The 16999-nt window shown below is 38.4% G+C and overlaps 1 protein-coding gene across 2 annotated transcripts in view; it reads left to right on the top strand.

Moving 5' to 3' along the window:
- The first annotated feature begins 2252 nt into the window (after positions 1-2252).
- kremen1 (kringle containing transmembrane protein 1) overlaps positions 2253-16999 on the top strand; it is a 78032-nt gene continuing 63285 nt past the window's right edge. For both annotated transcript variants that reach the window (XM_032579469.1, XM_032579468.1), the window contains exon 1: positions 2253-2614. In XM_032579469.1, the coding sequence (XP_032435360.1) occupies positions 2536-2614 (79 nt within the window). In that variant the 5' untranslated portion in view covers positions 2253-2535. The remainder of the gene's footprint in view (positions 2615-16999) is intronic.

Here is a 16999-nt window from a genome sequence, read left to right as displayed (position 1 = left end):
AGTGACAACTAACTGTTATGCAGCAGTGATATTTTAGAAATGTTGGACAACTTGGGTATCATCTTTGTAAACTGCCAAGTAAATACTGCCTCAGTTTAAGAAACATCGTCTCTTCGAGACAGTCTTTCAGATCAGTAAAAGGAAAGCTTTCAGCAGCCAGTATACCTCAAGGCCATGCACTTACATTTCTCAAAAGGGCACACGTCAGGCTGGATTACTTTCCCATTGCGCCTCATTTCAACCAGCTTGGTTTTGGCAAAATAAAGGTTGAGCCCTCTTATTTATTTATTTATTTTTTTTCACTCTCCAGGATTGGTGAGATCATCACTGGGAGTCTATTTTTGGGATAAGTGGCTGCTTTTGGCTTGGAAAAGCTCATTCACAGCGCTGGGCAGCGCTTGTTTGAAACACCAGAGGGCGCTGTTTTCCCCACAGATCAGATTCAGTGCATGGGAAAGAAAGGAGAAAACATCAAGCAGACATGCGTGAAAGAAAAGACATATATGTGTTATTTATTATTTATAATCATATTTTATGTTACTATTTAAAAAGGTGTATCTGAAACCGAAACCGCTTTTGAATCATAGTTGTCTTTAAAGTATAAGATAAACATTTCATTGAACCAGTTAAGGAGTAGACAATATGTTTTATGATTAGTGGATTCTTTGATTAGTAGCAGGAACAAACAGCTCATTATCTCCCAAAGAAATGCTAGTATGTTTCCTGTTTTGTCCTCATCTGGTATTTTTCCTTCTAATCTGTTTTGCTGCTGCTGCAATGAAAGAATCATGTGCAAATTCTTCACATACATTCCCCTTTTTCATTTCTGTGTCTTTTAAAAAGCGTTGCTTAGGGTGCTTTAACCGACTGTCTGAGCATTGACTGTATAGCTGACACAGCAGGGGTTTCCAGATATAATGGACCTTGATTAGTTTGAGTCCTCACCAAGACTCAAAAGCTGAGAGAGAAATGTATGTGTTATTATTATTATTCTCCATTACAATGACCTACATTTGCTGCTTTGATTTGATGGTGTGACTCTTTTGGATACACCTCTTCGATTGATGGTTAACTCAAATAGCCAAAATCAACCAACTGAGTGCAATTAGATGTCTAGTCTTCTTGCAAATATTCCGTCTGAAACTGGAAGAAAGGCGATTTGAACATAGCACTGTTTAAACCCCCCTTTTCTGATCTGAAGATTTCAGATTTCTATTGAATTTTCACACAAAAACATTTGTGAGGTTTACAGAAAACGGTCTGAAAAAGAGAAAGTATCCAGTTGAGTGAACGAAAAATGCATTGTTGACGTCAGAGACCAGAGGAGAACGGAAAAACTGGTGGAAGACGATAAAAATGTAATGGTAGCTCAACGTACGATGCGTTACGACCAAGGTATGCTAAATGCCGTCTCTGAAAGTAACAACAAAAGAAGCTTAAGATAAGTCACAGCAGTAAACCTTAGCGCATTTTGGATCCCTTAGTAGTACCTTTAAAACCACAGCATACCTGTCCACCTGTACACCACTGTACCCAACTTCTTCAAGTTATGCCACAGAGCTCAGATAATCTCAAATTGGTCTCTTGAGCTCTTTTTAAAAATGTTTTATAGTTATAAATTTTTCTTTTGCAACTTATGTGATTGTATTAAGTGGTAAAGTGGACATAGACACAGGTGGGTCACATGTAAAATACAAGTTTTTTACTTTGTGACAAAGAATTTTACAGTCCATCTGCATTGATTTACATCTAACAATATCAAGGATCATAAGAGATAGTAAAAAACATATTTGCATTCATGAACAAGTGAGCATTTTTGGTCTTTTGGAGTCTCTTGCTCATACCTTAAGCCCATTCTTGCCTTTGTGTGAAACATCTATGCATACAATATTACACCAGTAACCAAAAGATGATAATAATAGTATATTTTATTTCAAAAACCCTAGGTCACGTTACAAAAACAGTACATAAACAAAAATTGCTAAAAAACAAAGCAAACAATTATATATAAAAACAAGTCACATAACAACAGTTAAGGGCTGAAAACCTTTGACCTACTTATCTGATTGTTAGGGTTTACAGTGATTGAAATTTCACTATCAGGTTATTTCTGAATGAAGATTTTTTAAATCCCTCTTTGCTTGAACCTGCAGCTTGTTGCACCGCAGCTCCCCACTTCCCCAAACTCCGCACCTCCACCCTCTTTCCTCTCTCCACCTCCTACTCCTCCTCCTCCTAGTTCCACTCTGCTGTCTCTTTAGCGCTGCAGGTTGAATCCGTTGCCCCTATTTCCTGTCACATGGCGTGGAAATAGGATCCCTGGTTTCTACTATCTGCTCTCGTCTCCGCGGTGTCAGAGTTGTATTGTAGCTGAAGTACCTGCCGTGACGCTCAGACACTTTTTTTTTTAAGCGACTCTTGCCTAGACTCCTGCCAGCCAAGCAAGCAGCGAGCCAAGCAAGCCGGTCGCCAGCGTGCGCATCAGGCTGTACTTCACCTGAGAGGAAGAGCCGCTTCAGACTTTTTACTCACACCATGGATTCCTGGAGCGCCACCTCTGCGCTTTTCCTGGCTGGCTTTATCACATCGGCGGCTTTTCGTCATTTCGACAGCGGTAAGTGGAGCTGTCCCGCTCTCCTTTTGGGCCAGATGAAATGCGACAGTTATGCTTTTTACGCGCCGATAAAGCTGCTGTCTAAAAGAAATGACACACATCATAACGCGTGAAGATAATGGTTTTAAATCAGAATCAGCAGCTGGTTCACGTCATCCAGTTTGAACTGGATGAAGTGTTTGGTTAAGATGTTTACAAGTTGAAGTGAAAGCTCAAAGGAAGATCAGCTGAGATAAAGTTGGAAGTCGAATGTGACTGATCTGATGGGACGCTTCGATGATCACTTGACCCCCTACACCTCAGTCAGCCCTATTAAACTAGCGCGCATAACTCTGAAACATATTACATAAATGTATGTGTGTGTGTGTGTGTTAGATGGCATTAAAATGATGACTTCAGTTTGAATCAATCAGACAAGGATTTTGACATAAAACTTCACCTTTTACGCACACTTTCCTTCAACATACTGGCGTGTTTACCTGCTCTCCTTGAACAACTTCAAAGCAATCTGTAGCTTTTCTCAGTTTTAGTTTTTAACGATGGAAGCAGAATATTTCTACTTTCCTTAATGACACCGACACAGCCCGCACTGCGCTGCTGGCTTTTGTTAATGTCACTGAACCATCCAGACATCGGTCAGTCAGAAGTGAACCTCAGTAATCTGATATTATCCATTTAATTTGCCACCGAGCTCAGATTAATATGCAGGAGAAGGGCAAAAAGAAAAAAAAGCAGAAAAATTGTTTGCGTCTGTGCGCAGAGCTTCAAAGTCCCCTGCCGGATCCTCCCGGAGTGCGTTTTGTTTTTAATGTGAATATCTAATAATGATGACCGCACAAACCACGCTCCTCTTTGCTGTAATTTGCGCCGCGTTTCATGTCGGAGCAGCAAATCCTCGTGCTTTCCTTTTTAATTTTTTTGTCTCTTAATTATAGCCTTGGATTTCAAATTAGAGGGTCCACCATCTGGGCCAGTGCGTAAGTGCTCCCATGTGTACCTATGTATTAACAAAGTATTTAAAGCAATGGTATTCCCCTCATAACACTATGAAGGGGGGAAAGAGAGAAAAAACCCAGTTCATGTTTAGTTTAAGTCAGCTGTGCCACATTTGCTGTACAGTAAAACAATAATTCACTGGATGTGAAATAAATCAGTGTAAATGCAGGTTATGGTTGTATTATAGACAGAGTTAATATGTTTAGTCTGCACAAATAAAATGTCTAAGTAGATGTAAATATCAAAAGTTAAAGGATGAAACACATATGCTGCTTTATTTGATCAAAAATCTAGTCAAGCAGAATTGGTTAAATATGAATGGATTTTCTACTTTGAGGAACAAGACAAGCGCGATAATCTGTTACAAGAACCCACAGAACGTCTGTGATCTTATTGCGACCAAAAAGTTAGAGCCTCTATTCATTTATTAGAAATTCTTCAGCAGGTGGTGATTTTTCTTTGACTCCTCCAGCCGAGACGTGCATCATCTTATCAGCGCTAGCCAGCTGCTCTTGCTTTCGTGAAAGTGCATCTAAAACGATTACGCCGGAGAGATTCCAGTGTCCCGGCAGACTTCAGAATTGCATCAAGCAGAAGTCTAATAAATGTTTTTCACCAGAAGGAAGAAACATCACTGAGTTTGTGCTGCGGCCACACAAGCAGAAAAGCACACCCACACGCACACAGACGCGTACGTTTATCCAAGGCTTTGCAACAGCATGATTGTAGCAGTGGGGCACTAAATTACTTTTATACCACCTACAGGTCCTTGCAAAGATATTCCTACCTCTTGAACTTTTGTGTGCTTTTTTGGGGTCAAGTTATAAGCACAAGCTTCAATTTATGGAGATTTGGTGTGCTAGACCAAAGCAAAGTACCACATAATTGTAAGGTGGAAGGGCAAATGATGAACAGCAGACAGATCAGAGGCAAAGTTGTGGTGAAGATTAAAGTAGCGTTAATCTATACAACAATATACCAACCTGTAAACATTACTGTTTAAGCCATCATTTGAAAATCTAAAAAATTTAAGTTGCAAAGAGAGCACTGACCAGAAGCAGCCACATCAGGGCCGGTCCAAGCCTTTTTGGGGCCCTGAGCAGATTTTCATTTTGGGCCCCCTAAGCTACTCTATGTGTGACATGCCTACTATCATTAGCATTATTTGTAATTAATGTACATCATGATGGTGTTGTTATGACTGCTGATTTTAACCTCACAGCAGAAACAAAGAAAGAAAAATAAATACTTGGATTTTGAAGAACAGAGTGTGTTGTCTTATTTTAAGAATTTGAAAGTAACATCAGCTGATAAACACTAAATTTACAGTAAACAAATGTAGTGATTTCTTATGTTTTCCCCAAGACTGGGAGCAGCCAAATGCAGGAAGGAGAATGGGCAAAAATGTCAGTTTCTAAATCTGCAAAGCTGAGAAATACTTCGAAATAACTCAGTCAGTGGAGCTGAAAGCAACTTTACGTCACAGTTATCAGAGTTGCACTTTAAACATTGGATTCTTCTCCTTCCACTTGTCATGAACCAATTTGTCTTGGTCTATCACATGAAATTCTAGTAGCATGCCTGTGGTTGCAATGCGACAAAATGTGAAAATCTTTAATTGCTTGAATACTTTTGCAAGGAATTTTATAATAAAACGAAACCATCTGTAATGGAAATCTCCTTCTCGTAATATAACACAGTGACCTGTTTCCAGAAGCTACATAAAGAAAATCCCACATGATCTCGGGTCAGAACGATCTTTGTGGTTGCGCTCTTGGCGACTCGTTTGGGCCGGTCGCACCAAATGTACACACGAGGGGAAGCCGATTCCTGTCAGAGCTGTCAGGATGAGCCATAATTGAGTTGCTCTCTAAGCCGGTAATGATGCGGCTCATGATGTTGGTTGCCTGAACAAGCCCAAACTGGTTAATCAGAAGAGATTTATTTTGCGCTTGATGTTTCCCTGTAACCATGACTGGTCTTGCTCGGGGTTAACAGTCGAGGTCAGTGGTGAAACAGTGTGTGCCTAAGTCTTATGTGTGTGAGAAAATATGCATGATCTTATAGTAATTGAAACTGTGGCAGCTTTTTTTTTTTTGATGAAGCAAATTCGATGTGTTAGACGTTACTGTGCAGGGCTGAGCATAACGTTGTCCTGTTTCTACTTGCTGCCATTGGGAGTTCTTGAACGTTTTGGTAAATCAACATCATGTGCTTTCTTGCTGACTGTTTGATGAAAGGATTCGTATGAATTACCAGCATTGCAAGAGTTTGCACACACTTAATTCAAAATCAATGTTTTGATGTGTTCAAGCATTCTGTCTTTGAAGCAGCACAAGAGACTATTTCAGTTGCTTTTAATCAGACTTTAAGGCATTTAAACCTTTGACAATATTCTGCTTGAATTCTTTCAGAATTCACATTCTTACAGACTATTTCTTAGAATCAAAATTGAAAGCAGGTGTTGCATAGATCCTGAAGATCATGTGGAATACTTTTGAACAAGCGTTCATAAAGCAGCGATATGCACCATTTGTCTTCACCTGATTCTCCAGGCTATAAAGAGAGGATGTCAGCTTAGAGTTTCTTTCTTTTAGTCAGTTTCCTGGTTCAGTCTGGGCAGTTTAATAGGACTGCAGTCAGAGCCTATGGGAAGGTCACTCCTGAAGCTTAATGTTAGCCTGATTTATCTGTTCTTTAATGTTTGTTTGGGATTATTTTTCTGTTGTAGGAAACAAGTTTCAACCATTTGACTCAAACTGTTTGCAAACAACCCAGAAACCTCTTAAGCTCAGGAATGTAATCCTTTCAATGTCTATGCCATCACAGGGCAACTCAGGGACACACACACTAACACTTAAGGGCAATTTAGAGAGACCAATTAACCTAACAGTCATGTATTTGGATGGTGGAAGGAAGTAGCCAGACAGAACCCACCCGTGTACACGCACTACATGCCAAAATACACCAGACCGGGATTTGAACCTAGGATCTCCGCTGCAAGGCAACAGTGCAGCCATGCAGCCTCAAGAATGTCATAAATTGCAAAATGCTGGAACATCAGTGTCACTTTTCTCAAAGTAGCAAGTTCTTTTTTATCAACATGGATTGAGAGTGTATCAAAACTTGACACCTTCAAGTTTGATTGGAATTGTAGCTTTCCACCGAGACAAACCCAATTCCTTTTGGGAAGAAATCATATGGACCCATGAGACAAACAAACAACAAAGTTATTTATTTGGGAGAATCCAGAACACTCCCAGCTTTAAAGAATGGTGGTGGTCGCATTACCGTGTCAGGCTATTATGCTGTAACTGCTTCTGATGCATTGTAGAAATTAGATTGGAATATTGGAGAAACATAAATAACCACCAAATCAGATCTTGGCACACAAGAAGTTAGCAATACTTTAAGATACAAGATAGGACTTTTTGGGGTAGTTTTTATGATATACAGTCAATTCTTTAAATAAGACCAACTTTAAACTCAAATTCTCTGAATTGAAATGCCTCCTGGAACTAATTTTCTTCTGCACACTAAGGTCGAGAATGGCTGCGGCTATAGCGGAAAAGCCAGCCTGCTGTACTATCCTTGGCTTTGCCATGCCAGTTGGCTCCATGTGTTGGAACTTCATGCACGTTGTGTCTCCCTTGTTTTTTTGTATTTTTTGTCTCATTTTCTGGTGGAAGAAGAGCTGCTCACTTCCATGGCCTTCGAAGAGGTGTGTGGAATGTGTAGAGAAGTGTAAAGTGCTGCTTCACCCAAACAAAGCTGTCGCCTAATGCAGCCATAAATCTCTACATTAACAATATCATGGCGTATTTTTAGTGACATGTTGGAACACGGGGTAAAGTAAATGTGCTTAGAAAGCCTTGGAACAGGGAAGCTTGTGGCGCCTGTGATGCAAAAACTGACGTCAGTGGCACGGGTGCTATAAAAAATGATGTGAAGAGCCTTAAACTTTTATTGTTTCATTAATATTTCACCACACAATGCTTGTAGCAATGTTTATAGCGAGGAATAATACTCTGTTATGTTAAAAATGACTGTGTTTGTGAGTGTGGTGCATGTTTTAAGGGGTCTGAACAAAACATTTTAATTTCCTTTATTTTTATTAGTTGAAAAATGTTGAAAATGTGCATTTTCAAGATACAAATCACATGTCTGGAAGAATTAAATTAGCATTCAGAGGGCTAAATGGGATAAAAACCCTGCTGTTGTCCTTTTATTTCTGTGTTGAAAACAATTGACAATGATACCGATACTCTTCTGGATACGCCAAACTTCACATTATGATTGTTGTGAGAATAAAATGTGTTATATTGCAAAATACAAATCTAAATTGGCCCATTTTTATTCTTGGGAGAGGTTATTTGTAATAAATCCAATTGTGGTGCTTTGGGAAACATCAGACCACGCAGTGTTTTTCCTCAGTTTCTTGTTCAGCTGCTGTGATCTTCCGCTGCGGTCAGAGGTAGTAACAGATGTACCTAATAAAGTGGCAAGTAAGTTTATATGCAACTTTAAAGTTTTTATAAATTGTCAGGAGATCTTTTTGAAGCATTGGGTAGAAAACTTGCTTTCCAGATATAATGCATCTGATAATATTGTAATTCTGTCAATTGATTAAAAAGTGTAATCAGATCAATCAAAGTCTAGAGCTGTGATTAATTACGATTAATCACTATCATGAACTTTGAAAAGCATAGTGATTGAAATGTAAAAATTTATGTTTTCAAAAAATGTTTAAGAGGTTTATTGTCTCAAACCAAACCTCTCTGTTTTCAGGTTTTTATATTCAGGAAGGTTTAAAAGAAATCATTTTGTTTCAAATATTAACTTAGAAATTGTAAACTGGCCTTTAGGTTAAAATAGGTAATGTAATCAATCGGCATTGTGTAACATTATCGCGTTAAACGTTTAAGATTAATCACATGCGTTAAAGTGCTAACATTGACAGCCCTAAGTGTTGTCAGGTCTTTTAAAAAAATCGCTTTTCTTTTTATATAAATCGCTTAACTTCATGTAATTTTTTATCTTGACTGATTTGAAGCGACGTTTTCAGTGAAGTTCAGATGTCGAGCAGCTGTGACCGTCTGGAGACTGTGAACCTTCAGTGTTCCTGCTCAAGATTTTAGGAGTGTCAAAAGGTCTCGCATTCTCCTTCCCTTTCTGCACCATTCACACACACACACACCAGAACAGCACACACACCATTTTATGCCTATGACTGGGCCCATAACTCTCCCTCATATACCCATTCAGCATTTCTCTACCGACGTAATCCTTTTCCTCAACTTGTAAACGCAGCTGATACAGTTCAGTTTATGGTCTGTCTCTTTTGACCTTTTTGACCTCTGAGACAGAGGAATCCTTGTTAGTGTGCACACGAAGGATGGATACTATGACTCGTCTGCCTCAGAAACATAATAACAGACCTTCTTCAGGCTGTGGAAGAAACACAAGCTTGTGTTGGCGGAGGTGATCGTGACGGAGCGTCAGTCTCCGAAGAGACAGCGGGTTTTTAAAGACTTTAACATAAGGGATTTAGTGTGTTGGTAAGCCCTCTGAGCTCTGGATGGGGGCTCAGAGGAGGGGTGTCAGTGGGCATTCTGGGAAGACGATGCATTGAGTCTGGGTCTCAGATGTGGGTGCTGTGGTCCCTGGAGCTTTTCCGGTTTGTAGAGGGAGACGGAAACCTCTCCTCCTGGTGAGCTTCTGTGCAGCAGGCAGTCCTCCAGACGAACTGCTCTCATAGACAGGAGCATTGCAGGCGCTGTAGCTGAGTGAGCGGCTATTAGACGTTCCTTTTTGGATGCAACATTTGGTATAAAATTATTGTGCTGATTACATTTGGGCATTTATTGTGATGAGTGATAAGATTTTGGCTTATTGTTGTTATGTGGATTTTGTACACATAACTGTCTCTTGGGTTTAATTAAAGAAAAATACCTATTGAGTATTAGTTGTGTGGAAAAAAATAATCTGTTGATGGCAGAGGTCAGAGCAAGCAAATGGGGTCCAGTCTGTTTTCAGCAAGGGGTACCTAATAAAGTGGCCTATGTCTGAATATGGGAATAGTGAACGTCATTTATTCATGTATTAAATATTTTAGTCTTCTGAGGTTAAATTGACTCTCTGTTAGTCATCGAGGTAACTTACTGTTTCAACAGCAAGCACTTGTTTTGCCACAAAGCTCTCCAAACCACAGACAATTGCCTCAGCAGGAACAAAAACGATGCTGTTAGCATTGGAAATAACAATGAGTCATTTAGAAAATGAACAGGTTTTTCTCTTAAAAGCCAGAAAGGACCAGTTAAAAAAAGACTAAATATTATGAACTGTTATTACTCCGTTTGTGGAGATAAGTTGTTGATTTACTAGTTCAGTCTATGTTGGGTTTATGAATTCAGACAGATTTTTTGACTGAAATCCTAAGGGTGGAGTTCAGGCTTTTTGCTCAGCATGAAGGCAGTTTGCCGTTACTCTTTTCAGCTTCACTACTTCTTCTTCAAGGCTAGATGCAGGGATACAATCTCTGCTTTTGTGTATGCTCTTTTTACACCACTGGTACAAAGATGGCAGTGAAGTGGAAGAATCTATTTTAAGTGTAAGACAGCGAGTGTATCTGATTGTTGTCTGCAGCTAATAGGAAACTGGATTGCTTCTTCTGCAGCAACATTTACGGAGGCAACAGCAGGAATATCATTGTTCTATAGGTTCTTCACTATACTGAGCAAATATGATTATCTTATATAATTTGTTTTGGTGGACTAAATGGATACTGAAATTGTATTATTGCCAAATAGGCATTTTATGTGCAGCCCACTCAAGGTCAAGCATGTGGGAGAACCCAATTAAGCTCTTTCTGTGGGTCCTAAATGGATGACTAATGGGAAATGTATACATAGGCTCAGAACGGGCAATATGAACATCTGTGGGGTCCACCTAGCACACATTTCAGCCCTGCATTAAATCCACATGCGCAATATTGAACATATATAAAACCCACAAACATTCCCATATGGCCCCTTCTTTTGAACCCATGTTTCACTCACACAGGCCGGGAAATATTTGCTACGTTGCCTAATAATTACTATAAAATAAATGTAATTGAAACATTTTCTCTGGTAAAAAGAAGAACTACGACTGGTACATGAAATTAAAGCAAAACATGATTTGCAAAATATATTTCACAGGTACCCATTTTTCGCCTGGTCACATACAAACGTGATTCGACCTCAATCAAACAGGTCTACCAGGTATATGGTGCAAATTTGAGCCAAATGTCTTTCCGTACGTGTGCATTGCATTGTGGGATGCAGTAGAGTACAACAAACTGATAAACAATGGCGGTTTGTCTTTTCTGTAAAACGTGAAGCCATATTCAACTCCTTTGATAATTTTGCATGAAATAGTGGCGAGATGAACACACCATCTGTTTCCTATATTTACAGTTGGTTTTCCCACATCCGAGCAATAAACAGACCGAATGTTCCCACGGTCACTTGGCGTTTTATCTGTGTGAAAAGAAACCAAACCACCCGAAAAAGTTACAAGTTAACAAATTAATCAACTGACTTGGACCAAAGTACACAAACTAACGGCGTGAAAACACCGTGAGAGACTATCAAGGACTCTAAGGAGGAAAATTTGTTCAGATTCTGCTCAAACCTTGCAAAAGAAATAATGACGTCTTAGTGATTGAAAGAGGTTGTACAAGCAGGGATGCTTTTGTAAAACAATATTTCTTAAAGTGGGACTTATTCCAAATTTAATAAATGTACTCAAATTAAAGATGTGCTTTTAAGCTAAATACAATTTAGCATAAAAATTAGTAAATTTACGCTAACATCCATCTGTTATATTATACAATAACAGATACATTTATTTTAAGGATTTAGATTTTTTTTTTTCCTCAAAATATTTTATCAGTGGTGCCAATCATTTTGAAAAGCATGCACAGCTCTGGAAAAAATGAAGAGCCCACTGCACTGAACCCCATTGAAAACCTAATGGTTATTCCACCAAATATTAATTTCTGGTCTCTTCCTGAGTTAAAACGAGATAGAACGTTATTATTATTATTATTATTATTATTATTATTATTATTATTATTGTTTCTAAATGAATATGAAATTGAGGTCTGAAAATACTGTATCTTTTTTGTTAGTTTGACCATTTCTCATTTTCTGCAGTATTCACACAAATACTCAATTTTTGCTTTTAATTTTGGAGACATGTTGTCATAAAATAAAAGAACAATGTTTGTTTTACTCAAACATACACCTATAAGGAGTAAAATCAGAGAAACTGATCACTTTTAGTGGTCTCTTAATTTTTTTCAGAGCTGTATTTGATGTAATTTGTGATAACATGTATAAGAGGGATGCATTTTATTTGGAGCTTCTGACATAAACGTTTTATCTCTTAAGATACATTTTTCTCCATGAATAACTTCCAGCATCTGATGTCCAGAATCCCCTCCAGGTTTGGCCATAGTCTTCTTATTTCGGAACATCAAACTAAAACTATTTGGATAAAAGGATTCCAAGCTTATTAGGACAAAACCCAACATTCTCCAGCTGCTGCGGAAACTTTGCGAGTCCCTTGTCTTTCATTCAAGGGCACGCAAAAGTGTCTGCATTAATCAGCGGGCAGAACAATCATCTGGGCACACATGGTTGCTTTCGCTGTCCTTTTTCTGTCATCACTCAGTATGATGATGAGTTCTCTGACAAATGGGTTAATCTCCCTAAAACTTGTGCAGCTCTCGTTGAAGGTTCCTTTTAAAGTCCTGGAGGTTAAAGCGCAGATCCAGCCTGCTCATCCCGCTTGTTTTCACAGCAAACTCACTCAGTATGTCTGCTCTTTGTGTCACATCCGTGCATAATGAGTCGCACTCTAGCCCATATGGAGCCCCCATAAATCTTCAGTGGAATGTCCTGAGAAGTTGACTTCAGTGAGACAACAAAGGACACTAAGAAAACCAGACAACGCACGAGGATTTTATCTGAAACTGGGATTGTTATCTGAATACAAAAATGCTAATCAGTTGTCTGCTTGTGAAGTCACAGTCGCATCATTGTAGGTAGATATCTTAGCGGTTTAAAAGAAAATAATAATCCAGAGTTTACATAAAGTGTACATGGAGAAATTCAGATATGTGATAAAACGAGCTGGGTACTTTCCATTTGGTTGATTATTTTTCTCGTTTCTCTCTTTCTGTCAGAGACTGTATGACAAAAGTATTCACTCTGGTGCATTGGCCTCCATTACTACCCCAGTTTTTTATTGTATTTACAGAGACTTTAGCATCAATTTTATTTCTTTTTTCAGTTGTTTTGTTTATATATTTTGGATATTTGAAATGTCTTCTAGTTCCAGTTTTAGAAATGAAAGTTTAATGATCTATGAAAGGGTGTACTTGTTTATGCCATTAATACCAATATAAGACTTGAAAATGGCCTCAAAACAACAATATTATTGTTTATTGCAATAACTTCTGCAACAATTTTTCGTCCAGCAAAATTTGTTATTGTGACAGGCCTATTCAGATGTAGCTGGACTGTTAAGCTTGGACAACGCTGTCATCTCATTTGCTGAGTAAAAAGATCCACATCTTTAGAGCTCGTCCTCTGAGCATCATCACATGCATTACATGTGTAAATCTTTAAAACTGAAACAAGAGAGTCAGACAGCAGCTCCCTAAAGTTACATAGTGATGACAGATGGAAAGACAGGCAAATTTACGCTCAGTGAGAAGCCACTCATCCAGATTAGAAAGGCTAAAACAGAAGCAAACAAAGAGGATTATTTTTCTTTTTCCACTTTTCATCACGCCTGACACCCAGCAGGCCTTGACTTGTGAAGACAGGCCAGAAGTTCTGAAGAACCCTCTTATTTTACTTTGTCTAAAGTTGAGTCTGGATCATGCTTGAGCCTTGAAGAGCAGAGGGGAAAACCCTTCACGGTTTGAACTGTGTTCGTCTGTGTCATACGTCGGCCCATTTACTTCCTGTTGACCTCTGGGTGTTGCTCCGTCAAGGGTCAGGTTGTGGGCAACGCCCTGGTTTTCCCATGCCAAGGGACTGGACTGCCCTAAAAAAAAAGAAACCACCAACCACTAAGACAGAGAAACAGACCCAGTTATTATAAACACAATCATGCTCATTATGGTGCCACTGTGATTCTCATCCTGTCGTGTTCAAAGGGCTTAAGTTCCTTTGATTGAAGTACCTCTCTCTTTCTGTGTGTTTCCCCTCTCTTGATTCTTTTTTTGAACTTCCGCTGAGGGCAGCCCCTCATTTTTTTTGTGCAAATCACCACCTGCTCAGGCGGTAGATCGGGCGAACCACAATGCAAAGCAGTAAGGCGAATTTCAGCTTCAGGATTTAAGACTGTGATGGTGGTGCCTGGGTGTCCCCATTGCCTTCTTCTTTATGCCTTAAGAAAATAAAAAAATTTGGAAAATAATCCTGACACAGGAAGATCATAATTCATGCATATAAGGCTTAAACATGAACATATAATAAATCTTTATGAAGAATTTGAAGCATTTCTTTTCTACTGTGGAATGATGAAACAAACAGCATTGCGTCCCTAGAAGATTATATATATTTCATATATCAATCAATCAATCAAATTTTATTTGTATAGCACATTTCAGCAGCAAGGCATTTCAAAGTGCTTTACATCATTACAAACACAGAAACACAATGCAACATAGAATCAATAATCAAAACACAGCATTAAGTCAGGTTAAATTTGTAATTGATTACGTTTCAAATACAATTCTAAACAGGTGGGTTTTCAGTTGAGATTTAAAAGAACTCAGTGTTTCAGCTGTTTTACAGTTTTCTGGAAGTTTGTTCCAAATTTGTGGTGCATAGATGCTGAAAGCTGCTTCTCCTTGTTTGGTTCTGGTTCTGGGAATGCAGAGCAGACCAGAACCGGAAGACCTGAGAGGTCTGGAAGGTTGATACAATAAAAGCAGATCTTTAATGTATTGTGGTGCTAAGCCGTTCAGTGATTTGTAAACTAACAACAGTATTTTAAAGTCTATTCTTTGAGCTACAGGGAGCCAGTGGAGGGACTTTAAAACTGGTGTTATGTGCTCTATCTTCCTGGTTTTAGTGAGAATATATATATGTATATACTGTGTACATATATATATATATATATATATATATATATATATATATATATATATATATATATATATATATATATATATATATATATATATGATTTTGACCCCAAATCATCCAGGGTCAAAATAATTCAGTGATGCTCAAATATATAGACACACCTCCACTAATATTTTGGTAAAAGAGTTGCATAATGACAACCTACTTTTCGCAGCCACCAATCAATAAGTCTGTCTGAATTTTGGATGGGTATTTGACCTCTTTGCTGACAAAAATTGTAGAGTTAATTTAAAATTGTTTTCCTGGTCAAATATTCAGCAAAAATGTTGCCAGAAGCCTTTTGATGCCTTAGAAATGTGTGACTTCATTGGTGACTTTCTATGCAACGTCTATCCAAACACTGGTGGACGCATTTGGTTGAGCACCGTTGACCTTGTGTTGATAAAAGAAAACTCACAACAAATGTAAACTTCTCTGGAATAAGTATTTAAAGGGGCAGTGTTATGTACATTAGACTTTTTTGAGTTTTACACAATGTTCTAAACATTATTTCCTCATGAAAAACACACCTGGAGTGTTGCTTTGATTCTTTCATGCACATTTAATATGGGCATCTGCTGAGCTTATTATACAAACTACTTTTCAGTGCAAAACTCCTTAAAACGGTGTGAAAAGCTTATGGATGAGTGTTGTTGTGACGACATACTGAAGAGCAAGAGCTTCTAAAAGAGACCAAGAGGCCAAATTTCAAGGTGCTACATTGCAAAGTCAAATTTCTTCTAAGTCATATTTGATGCATACAGCACTTTTATAACAACAGAAGGTAACACAGTTACTTGATTGTGCTATGAAATGGCACTATGTGCATGGAAAATACAAAATACTGCCCCTTTAAATAAATCATAAAAAGCCCCAAACTAGAATGGCATCGATGCTGATGATCCGTATGTAAACCTGTGACCAGTCGTGAACATACCAAGGCGTGACTGGAAAAGTGCAGAGGGTCCCAGTAGAAAGTGTTTAACTTTGGTCCACAGAGGCGGTCCAGCCAGACAGCGTGGAATTAAACTGTCAGACTGCTGCAGGCTGTACACAACTGTCAGGCTTGAAAGAGATAAACAATGCTTAGGTGGGAGAGTGCAATTCATGTGGTCACAACGCCTGTTTGTGTGGTTTTTGCAGCTCTAAGGTCAGACAGTGTTTTGTTGAATTCATTGCTTTAAACATCCGGTGCTTTCCACAACTCTCTACAATTCAAAGTATCCAGATTTCTGCTCTTCTGTGCTGCATCCAAGTTGCTTCTCTTTTTCCATTTGAATACTGATATGCATAAGTTGTGTTTCCGTGGCCTCTTCATGCATACTGACATTTGCATGAGGAGACCCACTCCAGTCACTGCCAAATGACATTCTCTTCGTCAGTTTTCTTGGTGCTCCCGGCAGAGGTCTGAGTCTATCAGCTGAAAATGCACTCCAGGGTTAGAGGGTAAATCTAATACTCACAGAGCTAAAGTGAAGTAGCATGAAGACTAATCTTCTTCCCTGGATGCTATTAACTCTAAAACAAATGCTTGTTTTTATTATCAAAACTCAATTTAAATTACAGACAATGGAATTTTAAGCAAGGTTGCTGCCTAAGGGGAGGAAGTGGCATGAAAACGTAGCACAAAAAACAGCTTTCTGTACAACAAAATTAAGCATTACTATCCCGTAAAACCGCTCAAAGGATGATGTATTATTTTTTTCCAAGTAAAACCAAAATAAAAATCAACTAGAAGTTGGTGAGTTTTGTTTTGCTTCATTCTCTGATTCATTCCAGCATCTTTTTTTGTCTTTTTGATCACATTACTGATAAAGCTTTGGAGGTGGTACGATCAGTGATTGGTTGAGTGAGTGTGTTGTTACAAAGCAACCATGTATTTTTGTCATCTCACATTCAATTTGGACTTTTTCAGGATAAAAAACAATGAGACTAAATCTCCCAAACCAACAGGGGGCCCCTGAAAGTGTTTACATTTTTAGACAACATAGATCTCCAAAAATTGTCTTAAGTTTGTCTATGAAAACTGACTTCTAAAATGGTCTCTGCCAGTTTTTGTAAGGTGAATTTAAAAAGATGGATGAATTTAAAGAAATGTTTTAAATATTCAAATAAATGGGAGATGTCATAAACATGATATTTTTATTGTAGTTATTTAGCTTCTCTATTTAGCTGATTGAGCCAGCATTTTGTTTCTAGT

The sequence above is a fragment of the Xiphophorus hellerii genome, chromosome 12 (genome assembly GCF_003331165.1).
Source record: "Xiphophorus hellerii strain 12219 chromosome 12, Xiphophorus_hellerii-4.1, whole genome shotgun sequence".
Classification (NCBI taxonomy): domain Eukaryota; kingdom Metazoa; phylum Chordata; class Actinopteri; order Cyprinodontiformes; family Poeciliidae; genus Xiphophorus; species Xiphophorus hellerii.
Note: the sequence above shows the minus strand (reverse complement) of the source record. Positions and strands in the feature narration are given on the sequence as shown.